At 44.6% G+C, this 19,154-nt stretch overlaps 2 protein-coding genes across 2 annotated transcripts in view; both read right to left on the bottom strand.

The window, feature by feature from the left end:
• Positions 1–19,154, bottom strand: part of MARCH10 (membrane associated ring-CH-type finger 10) — a 79,503-nt gene that overhangs the window by 37,062 nt on the left and 23,287 nt on the right. Inside the window, exon 3 of the mRNA XM_003786214.1 lies at positions 11,603–11,782. Coding sequence (XP_003786262.1) covers positions 11,603–11,782 — 180 coding nt within the window. The remainder of the gene's footprint in view (positions 1–11,602; positions 11,783–19,154) is intronic.
• On the bottom strand, positions 4,669–6,561 carry LOC105886638 (fatty acid-binding protein, heart-like). Its single transcript, XM_012802823.1, has 2 exons — positions 6,196–6,561; positions 4,669–4,704 (listed from the first exon to the last, which is right to left on the bottom strand). Exons 1-2 carry the CDS (start codon positions 6,559–6,561, stop codon positions 4,669–4,671), a joined length of 402 nt encoding a protein of 133 aa, XP_012658277.1.

Below are 19,154 nucleotides of genomic sequence, written 5' to 3'. Positions count from 1 at the left end.
ACTGGGGGCAAACATGGGTATATAGAAAGGCTCCAAGCACGGGGGACCCTATTGTGTGGGTGACGCACTCACAGGAAGACAGTAGCAGGGGTGCTACTGTGGACTGAGTTCCTGATGAACATTTTTTAAAAATTAATATTTTCGGTTTGCTTGCTAATTGGTATGAGCAATTTCAAGTTTCTTCTTCACGTGTGTTTAGCATCAGTGCATGTGAATTGCAGAAAAAGTTTCACTAATTCCCGTGCATCTTTACAAGTTCTTGGGTTCATAAGGCAGTTAAATCGTGAGTATCTGGACTAAATCTCCCAAGACCACATGCCTGGATCACCTCCTTTTAGACAGTTTAGAAATTTCACAGGTAGACTCAGCCAGTAGGCATTAGCGGGAGAAAACTGGGAAGGGTCCCTGACTTGTGCTCAAGAGCTTTCCTGGCACATGGAGACAACTGGCTTTATGTTCCAGAGTGTAAGCTGTGGTTGCGTGAATAGTTTTCACAGAGACTCAAGAAAGGAATGAAAGTTCTTTCTCTTTGGCAGCTCATGAAGCCTAATTTAACACGATGGCTGGGTCTGCTTCCTTTTCCTGAGAGGCCCGGGAGGAGTGGGTTCTATGCTCCAAGACAGAGGGAACCTTGTTCCACAGGCAATTAGAAGAGGGGAGCTGCTGGTGGTGTTTGGTCAACTTAGGGCAAGTTGGTGGAGCCCAGAAAGATTGTGGGGCCAGTGTCTCTGGGCTCCAGGAAGGAGAGAGGGAGTGGGAATTCTCTGGAATATGGGGTGGTAGTGGTGTAGGGTAGTGATTCGACATGATTTCACTGACCAAAAGAGAGAGGAGGAGGGAGGGAGAGGGGAGGGGGAAAGAGAGAGAGATGAGGTGCTTTACAGTAAGGCACCCACAGAGGAAATGGGGGGAAGCATTTCCTCAATGCCAGAAGTTGTATTTCTTGAATCCAGAGGTTTCTCCCTGATCACCTGGGATCTCATCCCTCCTGCCTTCCACGTGACAGAAGAGTAAGCTGCAGGATCCTCCTATACCAAGGAGGAAAGAGAGGGAGGGCCAGGGAAAGGGCAGGTTGGGGTCTCAGGCCAAGTCCAGAAAACCAGGACCTGGTCCAAAGGTCCTTATGAAGATTTCACTTTCATTCCCAGCAGCAGTCCCAGTGGAATAATCAGATTTCCTCCACACTCCAGGCAGCAGAACTTCACTCTGCCGGCAGTACCTCCCTCTGTGCTCTGCCACATCCCAAAGGCCTTTCCTTCCCGTTCTACACCAGCCGGCAGCCCCTTCAAGGTCTGCTTCCAGTTTTATTCCACCATGTCTGCTCTGACTCTGCTTTGGCCAGAACTCTCACTTTGGGGTGTTTTATGGCTTTTAGCCTTTAAATATTCTAAAACTACTTGCTGGGTGTGTGTTTTCTCTCTTCAACTGTAAGCTCCGGAAGGGCTCGGCATCTCTTATCCAGTCTATGTGTTGCCCTGTACTATCACGCAGGACAAATACTAATTGCCTATTATGACTTACAGGTCTCAAGAAGATGTATTCAGCCCAAACTACAGGGAAACTTCAGAACTAGAACAAAGGTTTTTTTTGCTGTGCAAAACACCAAGATAGCTTAAGATAAAAGGTTACTTCATTTGTTTTCTTCAAAAATCTGCTTCCTTCAAAGCATCAGAGCTCTTAAATGATCTCCAAAACCATTACTCTGTGTCCTCAAAGTTCTCAACAAACTAAAGAAATAAAGCTGAACCACCAGAGATCGTTTCACCACTCCTGGCCAGGAAGAAATCACCATCACTGGTTGCAGGCAGGATCCTCAAACTGCCTACGATTTCTGCCCATCATAAAACAGGAATCTTATCTTGTTACTACACAGTTTAGCAATAATGTACATAAATGGCCTAACTCAGTGTCTGGCACATATTAATTGCTAAAAATGATAGCTGCTGCTTCCACCATAATGAAGGCCACTATTCTGAAGGCCCACTCATGAGACAACTGAGTTTGACCAGAAACTCATTACTATGCAGGCTCCACAGGTTGAGAATAACTTATTCGGTACCCTTTATGCTGGTGAAGTTCTTGTTGATTCTCTCCCTCAATCTTCTTTTTTAAAATCCAAAAGGCAAATAGCAACTCTTTTTATTATAATTTGTTCAACAAATACCTGTGTGCCTTCGCTAGGCAATAATTTGAGGGTTCACAAAGATGAGTGAGACATTTTGCTCATGACCTTAAAGATTATTATAATCTAATTTGGCTGCACTGCTGACTTCTCCGTGATACCTTTTTTTTCCCCTATAAACATCAAACTCCTAAAAAAAATTTCTTCTTCTGTCTGCACTCATAGTCACAAATGAGGTGACCTTGACGGCACGGCTTGTGTCTGCATGCATTCAAGAGTTTCAAACACTCAACTTGTATTCCAAGTTCCTAATCACTTTACCTACATGGAAAATAAGCCAAATTTCCGACCTTTGGAGGCTTTCTACGATGGGTCCTCCCCATGGCATGGAACATGTATTAATGTGCAGGCAGACTAAGTCATATTTACACTGGAAGAGGAAATATAACTTCCCCTCAAGTAGCAGGATAAGCCCTTTGCCTTACAGAAAAGGGAAGCATTTGTGTTCAGGAGTTTCATTGCCAGGTAACTCAATATCCTGTTTGTCAGCGAATTTTGGGAAGACTGTGGTTTGCTTTGGACAACATACAGCCCATACTTCCTTCCAGCATCCGAGCAAAGTGATGCCTTCAGAAACCAAATAGCTGTTTAGATAAAAGGCATCTATCTGCTTCAGTTCTCTTGACAATGCTGGGAAACTGTTATTGTTGACTGAACAGTTCTTAATTTGACCAGGAAAGGGGGAAAAAAGACAGAAATCTCATATTTATACAAGACCCTGGCAACTGAGAACCAAGTCCATTCAGGTATCCACCTTAATCCCATGCTCCAGCTAATTACTCAGTTCCTCACATCACTTGCCAGACACAGACACAGCTCTTGACAGACAAGGTCAAAAAGCAAGAGCAAGAGGAAAACATAATTCCTGAACCTTTATCCCTCCCCCATACTACCTTAATGGGCTCCCCAGTGCCTAGGTGGGGCCAAGATTCCATCGGAGAGATGCCTGTGTGAAAAATGTGTTGCTTCTTTTGGCTAGAGCCAAGAATTACAGCTTCATAGTAAGAGCTGGTGCTGCCCTGGGGTAATAGGCAGCTTTCTGTACGGTCACAAATAACGGGCTGCGTCTATCTGCCTATTTGAATGTGCTTGAAATGTGTGTTGTCTTGCATGCCCAGAGGAGATCTTAATTAAAGCTTAATTATGTACCATAAATATGTTTTATTTTGGCACTCAGGAGGTGGGATTTTTGATTTTAGGAAATGGAATGCCTAATAAGTAGGCACGAAAGGGAATGTAAACACTGACTGAGCTCTCTCGATTGTCCCTCCGGAGGGTGGTTCTGAATGGGCTTTCAGTCCCCCGTGTGTGCTTTCAGAGCACCCTGCCCGGTGCCACCCTCTCAGGGCAGCCCCAGCGTGTGCAGATTCTCATAGCCAAGGGCACGATCAGACACACAAGAGCCTGTTCAGCTTCTGGTGGTGACATTCCACAGTGTGCCAGACATGGAGGTTAAGAAATCAAATGAGTCTCCAGAGAGGATGGGATTTTATTGGTCGCTCACTCCTTTAGCACTAGAAGGTAGAGCCCGAATGAAGTGGCAGCACTGTCCCGTCTTCCTGCTCCCCTGCACACCATACCTCCTGGTAGTGTTCATGGCATTGCCTCTGGCCCCTCTCCTGTCCACCTGCCTGCTGGAACCTGCAGTCCCCTCTCCTGACTCCACTGTGCTGTGTGCCTGGCCCAAGGCAACTTACCACAAGAGGTAAATTTTGCTGGGCCTCCTGGGGCCTTGTAGGCAGAGCACAGGGGTCTCGGACCGGGTGGGGCAAGAGACTGGGAAGTAACACAGGCTCGCTGGAGACTCAGGCGTGGGCCCTGTGGAGGTGGCACTGGGGCTCGTGTAAGTGGGATGAGTAACTGGAGGCACATAAAGGGGAGTGTCCTGGGCCCGTGGAGAGGCAGGTGGCACTAGTGGCAGGACGAGGCAGCAGTAATTGGTATTGGGCTGCAGCACAGGGGAGAAAGCAAAGACGGAGCAGTAAGGGGAATATTCAACACAGAACAGGGGGTGCTCGCTGCTGTCACCTGCACAAAAGAAAAAGAGCAGTCAGGAAGCAGCACTCATGGTGCCAAGGACATAAAAAAAGTCTGTGAATGAATCAGAACTCAAAAATTGTTCTTCGGGGAAGGAATGGGGTCTTCTCCAGGTGGCGTAAGGAGCAGCAGGCCTGGCTTCTGCCCAGGAGGCACCTGCCTAGATCTCAGTCACCGAGGAACTAACCAAGGGAAGTGGCATCATCACACCCTTTTCCAGCCAATCATCTCTGGTGTCCCTGGTGTCCCTGACAGATGTAGGGAAGTTCTTCCCCTGGTTAAGTTCCCAGGAATGTCCTGAAAGGCCATGTGGAAGCATGTGGGCCTTTCTCATCCCCCACAGACAGCTTAATAAGCTGTTCTGGCAGCAACAGATGGCAGCCTGTGGGGTCTCACCTGGGAAAGGCTCTCCCCCCAGTCCTCCAGCTGCCCCTGCTAGGAGGTTGCGGTCATGCCCTCTTCTGCCCTTTTGCTGCGAAGGGAAGCTTGGGAAAAGAGAAAGCAGCTGAGGGATCCCGGGGAGGGGGGGATCACGGAAAGGGAGAGGAACTGGGCAGGGGGAAGCAGGTTAAATGGGAGAGGTGTCCACCAGAAGTTCCTGAATTGCTCACTAGCCTCACAGTCAAACTGCCTGCTCAGTGGAGGCAGGATATGGGCGCCTGCAGGAGTCATAACTCAGAGCTACCCCCTCACGCCTGGCAAGTCCCAGCTCTGCCACTAACCAGCTGGGTCACCTTGAATCAACCGCTTACCTTCTCAGAACCTGTTTCCTCATCTGCAAAATGCAACAGGTGTTTTCTCTAGCCTTGCCCCTCCAAGGGTGGGGGATAGGCCAGCAGCACCATGTCACCTGGGAGGATCTAAGAAACACAGAATCTCAGGCTGCCCAAACTTGAATCAGATCTGCAGTTTATCAAAATCCCCAGGCTTTCCTCATGGATATTGAAGTTGGAGCAGCAAGGCTGTGAGTAGTTGCCCAGGCTTCTGTGATGAGAGTCATCTGTAGGGCTTGTTGGAAACATGGTGTTGCTGGTTCTTTTATTGAAGGTTCTGAGTCTCTGGGGAGCAGGAATCTGTATTTCTATGAAGTATCTCCTGGTAATTCTTACCATCAGGTAAGTTTGGGGAGTGCTGCAGCTACAATCAGGTCCAGTGCTAAAATGCCATCGTAAGCATCCAGTGGAAAGCCATTACCCACAGTGGCGGGCTTCTGGTCAGGAGTGCCATGCTGCAGAGCGTTCAAGTAATATCCGCTCCTTTCTCCCTCAGTGGCTCCTGGGGTGGTTCCAATACTTCTAGGATTGTTTCTCTCTATAGCCATCTTCCCCCATCCTTCCCTTAACTGTTCTTATCTCCCCCGTTCCTTCACCATCCTTCTTACTCCAACCATGCTCACAGGGGAGATGGTCTTGCAGTTTCAACCACCTCTCACTGTCCCAGGATTGCAACTGGCAGTGAGGGGGCGCTCCGTGGAGCAGCGGCCCTGGGTCCCCAGGCACTTCCTGGCATTTCCACCTGGCTGCCCACCGCAAGGCCACACCCACAGCAGGAGACCCATCCTCTTCTTGCTTTTCCAACCTTGGCAAATGCAACCTCCACTGGCTGAGTTTTCTGAGCCAGATCCCTGAGTTCTGATTCCTTTTTCTTTATCCCTACAGCCAAGTCATGGAGTTCTGCCAGCTCTCCTTCCTTAAACATCCCTCCAGCCCATGCCTCTCTTCCCTAGCCCCTTTGCTTCTGCAACAAGTCCAGGCCTCATTTCTCTCTCTCTCTCTTTTTTTTTTTTGGAACTGGAACTGGATCCAGGCTGGTGGCACCTGACTCCAAAAGAATCCCTCAACCAAGATATATTTATATAAAATGCAGAGGAAAAAAATGAGGCAATGTGGTTCTGAGTCGAGGGTCAGCCGATCAGCAGCAGTCAGCGAAGGCACAGGCAGGTCATGCCTCTTTCTCTTAAGTGCGAGTGCAACTACACTACCGTGGGTGAGCGTCAGGATAAGTTTTCCACCACTTAGCTCCCGCACAAGGGTTGTCTCTTGCCCGTCCCACTTCTGCAGGTGGACAAGTCTGCCTCGATCCAGTGTCACAGTGGACTTGACCTTCCTGTCATCTGCTGTTGTCTCATCAAACTCCACCCCAAGCTTAACGCTGATCTCTGTGTTCTTGAAGGTGCGCTGTGTCCTTAATATGATAGTGTCCCCATTCTTTTCGATGACTGTGGTAGGCTTGGTCATGTTGGCCACCTGCCTGGTAGCAAAACCCACCCCAATTGACTTCATGTAGTCATCGAAATTCTTGCTATCCACTAGCTTCCAGGTACCCAGGAAGGCGTCCACCATGGTGATGCTGGGCTAGGTTGAGAAAGCAGCTACAAGAAGGCAGGCGTGCAAGCACTCCACACTCCAGGCTTCATTTCTTCCTGGGCCAGCTGCAACTGCTGCTTGTCTGGTCTCTTGCCTGTGTCCAGCCACCCCAACCCTTCTAGCTGCCCCTTCTCCATGCTACAGTCAAATTCAGCTTTTAAAAAAAAGCCAATTTCATTGCATCACTTCCCTATATGGAACCCTTTGATGACTATAGCTCCGTCGCCTTCAGCATGACATTTAAGGCCCTGAGGGACCTGGTCCCTCTTCCTTTGCTTGCTCTCATTCTCTCCTGTGCCTTTGCGCACTCAGTATTTCCTGGTGGGCACATTTTTCTTGCCCTCTTCACCTGGCTAAATCCCCTGTCCTTCTGGATTTTCACCCCACCTGGCCCTGCCAACAAGCTCCTGGAACTTGCTTTGGTCAGGACAAGCAAACATACTATTTACCCCTCTTGGGGTCCTGCCCACCCACTAGCCTACAAGCCCTGAAGGGCAGATCCTGTGTGTTTTATACTCTGCGTTCTCAGTGCCCCGCAGATCAGCGTGCAGTAAATAAAGTGCTGAATGACTCGGTAATGGCTGAGGAAACCAATATGCCTGGGCACCACACACCCTGAGACAGGGTCAGGGCATTTAGATGTTTGCTAACAACCCCACTGGACAAATGCATGGCTTCACTGATGAGCAAACAGTTAACATTTTTAATAATCAAATTATAACTACTCTTCTATCTCAAACTCGTTTCTTTGGTCAAACAGTTTTCAAGGTGGCAACCCCAGGGCAGCAGGTGGTATTGGGAGCAGATTTCATAAGCAGACTAGGGATTGACCTTCACCTAAAGCTTAGGCTGTATCCAGGGTTTTAATCTTCCTACTTACCTGTGGAGGTGGGTAATAACTCCATTTTATTGCTGAGGAAACTTCAGTTCAGAGAAGTTGCCAGTTTACATTTATAGGGTTATAAAATAGTAGAACCAGGAATCTGAGCCAGGACTTCAAATTCTGGGCTCTTGAACAACCCTGAACCCCTCTGTCACAGAGACACTATCATCACAGATGGACTCTATAAAAATCGGAGCATTTGCTCCCCACCCCCCAACTTGGGCAGATAGGTCGGAAAGTTGTTGGATGCCAAATGAGTTTGCTGGGAAACCCATTAATCTTGGCCTTTTAGAGAAAATCTTCAGTAGAATTTATTTGCGAAATAAATTATGAAGATTTAGGATTTGCCCTTAAATTTCCAGGCTGCTCTTCAAATAAATGTTTCCCAGTCCAAAAGAGACCACAGTTATTTCAGATGTTTATCTTTTAAAATCTGAATTCCCTGCTTTTTCTTAGTTTTACAAGAACATGTCCTCACCATAATCCACTTTAAGGCTGAAAGGTCTTACTACTCCTACAAATCTGAACCTGGTAATGACTAATGTTGAACTCAGTAATAAGTGAGGATAATTTCAGAACACTTGGCTTTGTTTTAAAGGGCAAGATTTTGGAAGCAGGCTCCCAGGACTCCATCCAGATCTGTTTCCCTGGCACTTTAACTAGGGGGACTGTGCCCAAACTCCAGGTGTGAGCAGAGAGCAGGCGAGGTCTTCCCACGGGCCTGCCCTGGAGTAGAGAGCTCTTCAGGACTCTGGGTCCCAGAACCCCACAGCAATGGCCTTTGGATGCCTCTCTGTGTCCTAGAAAGGAGACACGGCTCCTTTCCAACTCTGCCTGGGGTTGGGAGAGGTCTTCGGGGCAGGCAGGAGTCAGAGACCACCACAGCTCCCTGAGCGTCCCTGCACCCCTGCACCTCCTGGGCCTGCCGGTTGCTCTGCGTCTCACCCACCCATACAGATTCCGAAATGAGAGCACACAACCCTGCTGAGGCTTATTTCTCACCCTACACCAGTGTTCACCTTGGTGGAATTTTGGAATCAATTGTGCATAAGACCCAGCTGGGTCTTGACTCCCTGCCTGAAGTTTCCATGTCTTTTTGGAAATAAAGCATATCTCCGGCTTGCTGGACGCTTTCTGATTATTCATCTTTTTCCATTTGGTGTTTTGTTTTGGAAACTTTTGTAAAATTTTTGTGAAGGAAAAGAAGATGGGGGCAGGAAACCTTCAGACAAAGTTTTCTAGTCCAATCTCCTTACTAACTGCTGTTCTCACGTGCTGGATAGCATAATGCTATAATTTGTTGAGTGGTCACAGCGCCAGGACTGTTCTAACGGCTGCACGTAGATTTTATCATCAAGTCTTCACAGCAATCTCAGCAGGTAGGATCTGTTTTTACCGGGCTCCCCCATTTTACAGATGAGGAAACTGAGGCATGAAGAAGTTACTTGCCCAAAGGTATAAGACAAATAAGAAATGGGTCCCAGATGCTAATGAAGCATTTTGACTCCAAAGCCCATGCCCATAAACTGCACACTCCACTGCTTGGAGCAAGAGAACCAGGGATGTCACACATCAACTCATCTAGAAAGTTTTGGGGATATATGAGCTTCATTTAAATGCATGAACTTCTAACAGCGTGAAGAACAAGAGAATCTGATGGCTTATTGCAGGTGTCCTCAAACTACGGGCCACATGCAGCCCGCCTAGGACATTTATCTGGCCCGCTGGGTGTTTCTGCTGCCGCTGCCTGTCCTGCTTAGCAGCCGAATCGTCCCGGGGCCCGCAGTCCAGCTCTCCAATGGTTTGAGGGACAGTGACCTGGCCCCCTGTTTAAAAAGTTTGAGGACCCTAGATTATTGGTTATATATTTGTAGAGGGCACCAATAGTTCTCTATTATAAATAATTGAGGGATTCTAAGTGGCAATTCATACACAAGGGAAAAACCTATTTTTAATGACATAGATTATTGCATAAATGTGCAGTAAGTTGAGCCATAGTCCCCAGCTATATTATTTTATTTGGTAGAATCTGGCACAACACAACATGAAGGTTTAGCTTATTAGGCGGATGTTGCCAAGAAAGTTCACTGTGTTCGATGCTCTGATTTTGCGCAGACTCTCAGGTCTGACATGGATAGAAGTTTTGATGACTCACTGCCAACTCTGAATCACCTCTCTGCAGAGGTGAAGAAAGGCAAGACACTGTGGATTTAGCTAATGAACGAGATCAATATGTCCACATAATTACATCCCCAGTCCTCTTTTTCTATCACAGCAGGGTGTGTATCTGAATTGTCTGCGTTATTATCACCACAAACGCGAAATCAACTTTTCCAGAACAGACTCAGCTTCAGTTCTTGCCACATCTCTAGGTTCCGATTTTACTGTGGGGACTCCCAGGGTGTGTCCACATCTGTACAAACCGATGGATCTTAACACACCAATGCTTTGTTTTTAGCCAGATTGCTGCACAACTGATTCAGCTTCTGTAGCAATTGCCACCCATCACCAGGACTGCTATGCTCACTGGACGTCAGGCCACAGTCTGGCTCTTGGCGCCGTGGCTCTGGGACATAGTCTAAGGCCATAATACAGTGACAAAGCTGTCAGTTTGTAAAGGCTTTTACTATGAGTGGCATAACTCATTGAGGAAGTAGGTTATCTTTTAGCCAACTTGGCTCTCTTGCCAAAACGTTGGTGTTTTTCAGTCGGATAATTCTTCAAATTTGATGTTTTGTAGAATGTAAAGTGAATCGATTCCCCCTTTTGCCACTGTTGTAAGTTCCATATGGAGTTTGCTCAGTCTGAAAACATCTGTGTTAATCAGACCAACTACATCATTGAGTAGGCCTAACCGGTTCATTTTAATGACTCTTCTCCACACATGACAAAGCACACTAGGCAAACAGCTACTCGATTTTAGCAAAAGGGCTAAATATTATATTGAAAGGATGGAGTCACATTGTTTGTACTTACACTCAAAGTCTTGTGATTCAAAACATCCTCAATTCAATGAATTACTACTTGTGAAATATTTGCAGAATGACCTCATCTACTCTTATTTCGATCTTCAACAGCTGAATTAAAAGCCCAGTCCTGATGGAAGTCTTTAAAATGAGAAATTAGCTATGATGACACTTTCCCCTGATTAAATAAGGAGCAAGACTGGGGCTTTGCCTAAGAGGACATCACTCCAGAAGTCAATTTGGTTTTGACTTCATTAAAGCAATAATTGTGGGTGGTTAATCTGAGTGAAAGCTGCCATTTTCAAAGAATGCATTAAGATTTAACTAGACGGATGGGTGTGTGACAGCAGCTATCTAGGATTAGAAAGTAGCTGTGACTTGGGTTTTAATGAATTGCATGCTAGTGATGGATTCTTCCGCAATTAGTTTGGCTCCTTCCCATTCAACTGCAGCACAGAAGGCGGCCCTTCCCACCTGGTCACCCCAGCTTAGACATTGGCTCCCTGAGGAATCAGGTTTGCCCTAAGATGTTGGCTTTGATGGGGATGAGCTTGAGGGACAGTTGATTTTAGCCCCTTTCTGGATACTATGAAGTCATTCTTGCTCCAAGCAGAAGACTAGTCTTTCCTTCCAAGGCAGCTAAAGAGTGAATTATTTACCAAATCGTATAAAAGGGAGAATTTATCAAGTTCCTTTTCTCCCGGAGAGGATAAATCCAGAACTAGAGAACTTTATTACTTTCTCTCCGAGCTATAAATTATGCCATTCAGATGTGTTTGAAAACTTCTCTTCATGTTCTTGCTTAAGTCATAAAACTTGATACCTAGGGCCAAATGCCTTTATCCCCATGATGGATAAAGAAGATGAAAAGGAAGAATTTTGAGGCAGGTGCCACACAGAGCAAATGACTGGGCAGAAAATGTGGCCAGAGACTGTAACTTTGCATAGTTCACGCCTCCTTGACCTAGTATTCAACCCTAAAATTAATTTTACCATTCACACAGGACCATTGGCTTTCTAAAACCTGAATTAGCCACTTGGAGAACACTAGGTTTAACCCATACCCCCAATTTCATAATGATTGTTGTCATTATCTTGAATACTGGGACTTTGGATATTCTGAATTTCAGTAAACCAGATACTCACCTGAAGAGGATTTGTTGGGGACTGCTTTGTCCGTCTGGGTGGGGACCACTTTGTCTGTCTGTCTTAGGGTCATGGTCATGGTACTTTTGTGTTTCTGCTTGACTGATGTTTGGTCAATTGCTGGAAGTCTGGAATCGCACTTACTTAAACTTGTCTTGACTGGTAATCTTGGTTCAATTTGAGGTTCTTCTTCATTAGAACTCTACCGAAAATGAAAGATGTCTGGGTATCAGTGGCCAAGTAGATCACCTCTGCCCAGGCAAAGGCAGGGACTCCCCTCTTTCCAGCCCCACCTGCTGTGCTCTACTTGCCCTTTTGTCTTGAGATTTTGATGGATTGAGTATATCAATATAGAAATAATTGCAAAGTTAATGAACCTGATACATAGAACATTGTGGAAAGAATGCATTTCTATGAGTCTGTTTTATAGAACATTATGAAAACAATGCATTTCTGACCCTTAAGTAATTTGATGACCAGGAAATAGCTCACAAAACTACATATAAAAGCAGGGGGGTGGGGTGGGAAATCGGTGTTTTTAAACTTCTAGCTGTTTGGTATTTGAACTACTTTGGCAATAAATGAGGAAAAAATTCAATGTATTAATCATATACTTGACAATGAAAAGGGAATTTAGATTGTGTGGTAGGGACTGATGGAATCGGACTTTAGTCTCAATATTCTGAATTATTGGGTACAACATGAGACAGACTCATCATTTAAAAAGTCCCCTACCTATCAGACTTCTATAAAGAAGTCAGTATAAATCCATGAATGGACAAATCATTGTTCTGGCAGTGTCAGAGCATCTCCACACAGCCTTGCAGAACCAATACAAGTTATTCAGGCATTCAATAGTTTTATACTTTGCCACCCTTACACCCACCAAGGACATGATGAAAACAGTATAAACAGCAGAAACCTGGTCTGAGTCAGTGACTGAAGTGCAGCTTTAGGGGTTTAGGCCCTGGTGATGGTATGATTTGCTAGGGTACCCATTCTGCAACCAGCAAAATGACTAGGGTCCCCCCACCCCACAACCCTGGAGGGATCGCCAAGTTCTCCTCCATTGCAGTGTTGAAAAGTCCTTTGCAAATGTGGTCTCTTGCAGGAGCAGAATGCTAAATTAATGTCCCCAGCACCTCCCCAGCTGTCACAATTTGTATTGATCTTGCTCATCATTCGCACTGGCAGTTGTGGCATTTTCATTTCACAGGCTCCTGACTCAGGAAAATACTCTGAATAGCTTTGAATTATTGGGCGCAACACAAGACAAACTCAACCCTAAGAATGCCCCCGACTTGTCAGGCTTCTATAAGGACGTCTCTATAAATCTACAGGTGGACAGATTGTTATCCTCCGCATGGATAAATCATGTTCTTAAATTTAGACAAGTAATTCCTGTTTCTCAGTACATTTTCAGAAAACAGACCACCCTCCGATAAAGGGACAGGAAAAGGACTGGGACACAAGGACTTGATTGTTCTCCCCTTTCTCTTTCGATTCTGTAATTTTAAAATTAAATTCTGAAATGTCAAAGATGACGCATTAGATCATTTCTGAGCATGAGATAGGTTCTCTGTTGTCAGAAAAAGAAATGTGGGCAAATTTTAATTACAGCGCCTAAGCTCATCATTGTCCTTGGGTACTAGCAGTCAGTCTTGGAATTGGATCCCAAGAAGGGTTATCAGTGAGCACTGGACAGAATTTCTTCCACACATTGCCCAACACAAGAGCTGACTTTAGTTGGCTGAGAAATTATTTCCAGCCAGCAGAAAGGCAAGAAAGATAACCTAGGCTAAGACTACTAACACCTGTGGCTGCAACCCAGCAGGTGTCTGCCAATGCAAGCATTCTTAGATCCATCTCCCTCACCCACTAGCCAGGCCTGGAATCCTTTGCTCTCCCCAGGCTTTGGTGAAGTGGGAGGAGTTGGTGAAGAGATTTTACTGGGTGGGGTTTTAAGCTGTTTATCCTTCCTTCACCCATTCATTAAACCTCAAGCCTTTAGTAGCACCAGAGAGACAAAAGAAAGCTTGGCCAATTCAACCATTCTATTACATGTGGGACTGTGCACCTGCATTCCAAGTATATCCTTCTTTAGTTCCTAGTTCCATCACCCTTACTTCCAGGTGGTAATCATTCTAAGAGTCTAGAGATTGGAGTTAGAAGTTGGTATTTTGTTAACTGGAAACTGAAGCCACAAGGCAAGAACTATAACACTTACTAATGTGCTAGTGGACCTTTGCCTGCTTGCCTCATTGAGTAATCTTAAATCACTTATACTTTTTGGTCTTTATTCATGTCCTCTCTCTCTCTCTCTCTCTCTCTCGAAAACTCATCATATCTTCTGAGGAGAATGGTCCTTGGGTGGGAGAAGTTGTAGTAACTCAATCTGGCGCTGAAGTGTGGTATTTAAGACTATTTACTCCCTGGGAGTAAATCCCAGCTCTTACGGGTAGTAATTAATGTGACCTGGGGTTAGTTTGTTTCTCTGCACCTTAGATCTTCTCATTCAAGAAAAGTATCTTTTGGTGGTTTTGTGAAGATTAAATGAGTTAAGATATGTAGATAGCACTTAAAACAGCACTATATGCATATAACACAGTAGATGCCATATACATGTGAAACTCCCCTTTATAAAATTAATACAGGGCCACAAGGTGGGAACTGTGGTAAGGGAAATATACGTATAGAACCAGCCCTTGTTCTCCAGCTTTCCTACAATTGCTTATTACTCAGTAGTCACATAGCTGATAGTCATAATTCTTAGCGTTGTTCATTGCTCCCATAGATAACATCACCCTTGTGAAACCTAAGGCTAGTTTTTGAAATATCTTCCAAAAGACATTCTGGTAGACCAACTGACCCAACCAGGAGCCCATACCACAAAACTGATTCAACTGGTCTTATGACCCATCCACACCCAAGAACTGACTCAGCAAAGAAGACAATTTCTGTACCCCTATGGTTCTACCCTGACTCCAGCCAATTAGCAGACCTTTACCTGCAAAGAACTTATGGTTCTACCCTGACTCCAGACAATTAGCAAACTTTTACCCTTTACCTGCAAAACCATCTTTAAAAACGTTTTCCCCCAAATTCTTGGGGAGATGGATTTGAGAACTTCCTCCCCTCTCCTCTCATGGTGCTTGAGCTAGTAAAATTTTCTCTGCTTTAACCCTTGCTGTCCCAGTATATTGGCTTCATGATGAGCAGCTGGCAGTGAACCTGGGCAGGGTGTAACAAGTGTTGGCTTTTATAATCAGCCATTAATGTTCAGCCATTTTAAAAATTAACTAGCCAGTTCCTGAACATTAACTACTCACTGTTGAAACCAAAGCCAAAGGCTCTAATGAAAAATTCCATTGGATTTTACCTATTCCAAAAAGGTACAAATAGAGAGGTGGGTCTAGTCCCACATAGGACTGGTTTCTTCCCCAGGCTGTAGAAGTTATGATAGTTTTATACATAGCCACTTGAAATGTATCTTAAGAAAATGTAGTGCCATTTGTTTTTTTTTTTTTTTGGATAGTAGAACTCTAACAGCAAATATTTAACAACATTTGAAATTATCAAACAATAATTAGAATTTTTGATTTAAAGTTGATTCTAAAATTGTCTTTTCCTCTTGCAATTTTGAAAAATATTACAGATTTTTTAAAAAAGAAGAATAGTATTACAATTTTCATTTCTTCCCCATTTTTTCCTAGGTTGAAATGTCACCTGGAGGTGGAGACAATGGCATACTGCTATTCCTTTAGCTCTATCTTTGAAAAATCAAAGGCCAAGACAGAAAAACAAAACAAAACAAAAACCCAGCCTACATGATACGTGGGTGTACTGTAAGTTCTTTACTGGGAATCTAGCAAAGGTCAAAATAAAGCCATAATTAACCAAAATAAGTTATTGACAAAATTAATCAATATTTTCTGGAGTATTTTTTTTTTTGTACTTAAGTTTTCCCAAAGATGTCAAATTTGTTTCTGATATCACACATAATAAAGTAGAGATATTACCTTGCCCAAGGCTAGGCTCCCTAGCCTAGGGGTTACAGAAAGACATACTAGGGAAAAGAAAGGCCTTAATTAGGGGGTGTAAGTTACTGGGCACAGAAGTAACCACTTAGTAACATCATTATGGTTCAAGTTAGATCTCCTGGAAGATGAAGACACAGGGGTTGGGAAATGGGATGCATTTCTTCAGGAATGTGAGAATGATTAAATTTTTTAAAAACTAGGAGCAAACACTATTAAACCTGAAATGGCAAGGTGACAATGAACAGAGATGATCAGAAGAACAAGTAAAGTAGTCAGAGACAGAAAAGACTTGAAGTTACTTTCCAACTCTTGCCTGGAGGCTCCTGTCCAAGACGTGAGAAATTGGTTCTCCACTTCTGTGCCAGCCCTGTCCTTCTCCCACGGGGTGCTACTTGAATGCTGATGGACGTGTGCCCAAGCCATCTTTGCCATGTGTCACGTGATAGGGGTCTGAGCTGAGAAGGTCTTGTGACATGGTACAGATCCTGCTGTGGATAGCAGGGAAGGGGCAAACAGCAGTGTCACACTGGTGCCAGAGAAAGACTGTTTGAGCACACCTGAAATAAATTTAGTCTCATAGATTATGAAAGGCTGTGATCAAGGCATTGAACCTTTGCAAACAGTGACAATGTGGAAAGGCTGACCACGGGTCTATGTGTGTAATTGAGTATTTTCAGTGAGTTGGACCCAAAGCCCACATTCAAATTGTGCCTCAAACCCCAAAACTGCTTTAGGGAACTGACGGCAGCTCAGGTAAGTAGCATTCTGGATAGGAGGGATGCTTTAACATAGTCAAGAAATACGATGGAAATTCTGCATAGAGTGCAGTCATAGCACAAAGCAGGCTAAATTTTCTCTTATATAAAACTTGGAGCAGAAAAATCCTTCTCATGTGTTCATGACAATTTTGGGTTTGCCAGAATTGTAAACTTGAATGGTAAAGAACAAGGATCAGTAGCTTTTTTGTTTTTTCGGACTCGATGCCAGCCACCTGAATCGAACTACTACTGATGCAAGCACTGAAGGTGCAGCTGCCAGGTGGGCCAAGGAAGATGGCCTAGGTAAGACTAGAATCATTCCCAGAGGCCTTTGCTCTCCATATTGCCACAAGATGCTTCTTGGAATCAGCTGGGCTGCCACATATGAAAATACCATAAACACCTCTCTCTACCTTCTTATTATTTTCTGATTTTCACGCTACCAAGTTGGAATGACCTAGCTGGAGGCCCTGACCTGGGAGCAACGGTGGCCTCAGTAATTAAAGTCTTCATAACATTTGATCACCCTTGGGTCTGCTCTCTGAAGGACAGGTGCATGGGACTTTAGAATTTGCTTTGGGATTACTATCCATCTGGCCACCAGATGAACCTTGGAGCTGCAAACTACTGAAATGACAAGCATGGCGTGTTTTCTGACACCTGCTAGGTATTTCTTATCATGCAAATTAATCCTTTGCATGCTGCAGAAATCACTCTCCAGTTTGCATACTTGGTGACCACACATTTTCATGGTTCTTGATCCTGGGGATACCTGTATGCCCTGTTCTCTGGCTGGGATGGAGTTCTGTGTGGTGAGCAGAGGGTAAGGGATGGCATGTGGCTAGGAAGTTGTTAGCTTTTTAAATTTTGAACACTAAAATGTAGTGTTTATGAGCATATGGAGACTGCCTTCAACTTGGGTGTTTTTCAGGCGAGGTTTTGTTTCACTGTATTTTCCCCTTCACCATTTATTTGAATTCATTTTCTCCTTTAAGCTGAGAGAAGCATCTGAGCACACTGAGGGCTTGACCATCAAGTGGAGATGATCCACGTAAATGCTTCCCAGTCAAAATAATAGGCCATAAAACAAGGAAGTCAGCTGAGAATTATCATGTGCACCTCCTATGTCTTCAGCTCCACGCTAGGCAGTATGAAGGACCATGAACATGAGAGGCTGACAATGGGAGGCGCAAGACCAATGCATTACTAGCAAAATACAAAACAACATTTAATGGAGCAATAGATTGGGCAGCACCGATTCTAAAGGCCATCGAGACTCATGGGGAAAGGGGAGAAGTTAAGGGAAGGCAGTGGTGTGTGCTGGGACTTCACGGATGAACAGCCCCCTCTAGGCTGGAGGCAGCACGTGAGCGGAAGTATGGATGGCATGACACTAGCAGGGGATCGCCAGACAGAGTGAGGAGGAGGTGGTCAGATAGAGAGGAGCTCTGAAATTCAAGCGAAGGATTGAGAGCGTCAACGTGATTGAGAACGGGGTACCACTGAAGGTTTCTGAGTGGAATGCTTACAGTGGTATTTAAGATTTAGTTTGTTTCTTTCAGAGGGAGAAAACAAAACATCCTGCAAATTTGCCAGTGAAATACTCTCTTTGTGGTTTCAATGGTTTATTTTTGTAAAGCACAATTCTTTATTACAAAAGAAATGCATGCTCAGAATGGAAAAATAAAGACAAACATAAAGAAAGAAAATTTAAGCCATTCAAAAACCCATTAACCTTGAAATAAAAATTGCTACTTGGCTTGTCTGTATTCTTTTAGATTTTGTTTTTTTTTTTTGGAGACAGGGTACTCACTCTATTGCCCTGGCTAAAGGGTGGTGGCAGCATCATAGCTCACTGCAGCCTCAACCTCCTGAGTAGCTGGGACTACAGGCATGTGCCGCCAGACCCAGCTAATTTGTTTGTTTTGCCGTGATGGGGGTCTCACTCTTGCTCAGGCTGGTTTCAAACTCCTGGTATCAAGTGATACCCTTCTCAACCTCCCTGAGTGCTAGGATTACAGGCATGAGCCACGGCACCCGGCCCTTTTAGATTCTTCGTAATGACTGAAGGAGATAACTAGCTTTCCACTAAGCATCTCATCTAAAGTGCTAAGAGTTGAATCAGGGATGTGATTGCCCACCTTCAACTGAATTTTTCAGCCTCTCCTGCAACGAGGGCAGTGTGAGCAGCAGTGATGCGCGAAGCCTGTAAATAACACCCACTGCACCCATGGTCCTTCACCTTGCCAATATGTGCATGCTCGCGCTCGCTCTCTCTCTCTCTCTCTCTCCATATATATATATGTATATATATATATATACACTCTTTTTCGGACATTTTCAAAGAGACCAGACTTCAAGATACTTTACCCCTAAATACTTTAGCATGCATATCCTATCAAAATAGACATTCTCCTAAAAAGCCACAATATCATTATCTTACCTAAGGAAATGTAATCATCCCATCACATTATCTAATTTACAGAGCGCAGCACAAACCCAGTGGTCCCCAGAATGTCTTTGGAGCTATTTGTTTGGATCGATGATCCCATCAAAGTGTCTGCATTGCACGTGGTCATTATGTCTCTTTAGTCTTTTAATCTGTCTTTCGTCTGCTCTTTTTTTCCTTTTTTATGACTTTAACCATTTTCAAGAGATCCAAGTCAGCTGTCTCATAGAATGTCTCATGTTCTGAATTTGACTGTGCCTCATAACAAAATTCAGGTCATTCCTTCCTGGTATTACTATTTTATAGGTGATGTGGCGTCCTTCTTTA

The sequence above is a fragment of the Otolemur garnettii genome, unplaced genomic scaffold (genome assembly GCF_000181295.1).
Source record: "Otolemur garnettii isolate 467f Iridium unplaced genomic scaffold, OtoGar3 scaffold00018, whole genome shotgun sequence".
Taxonomy (NCBI): Eukaryota; Metazoa; Chordata; class Mammalia; order Primates; family Galagidae; genus Otolemur; species Otolemur garnettii.
Note: the sequence above shows the minus strand (reverse complement) of the source record. Positions and strands in the feature narration are given on the sequence as shown.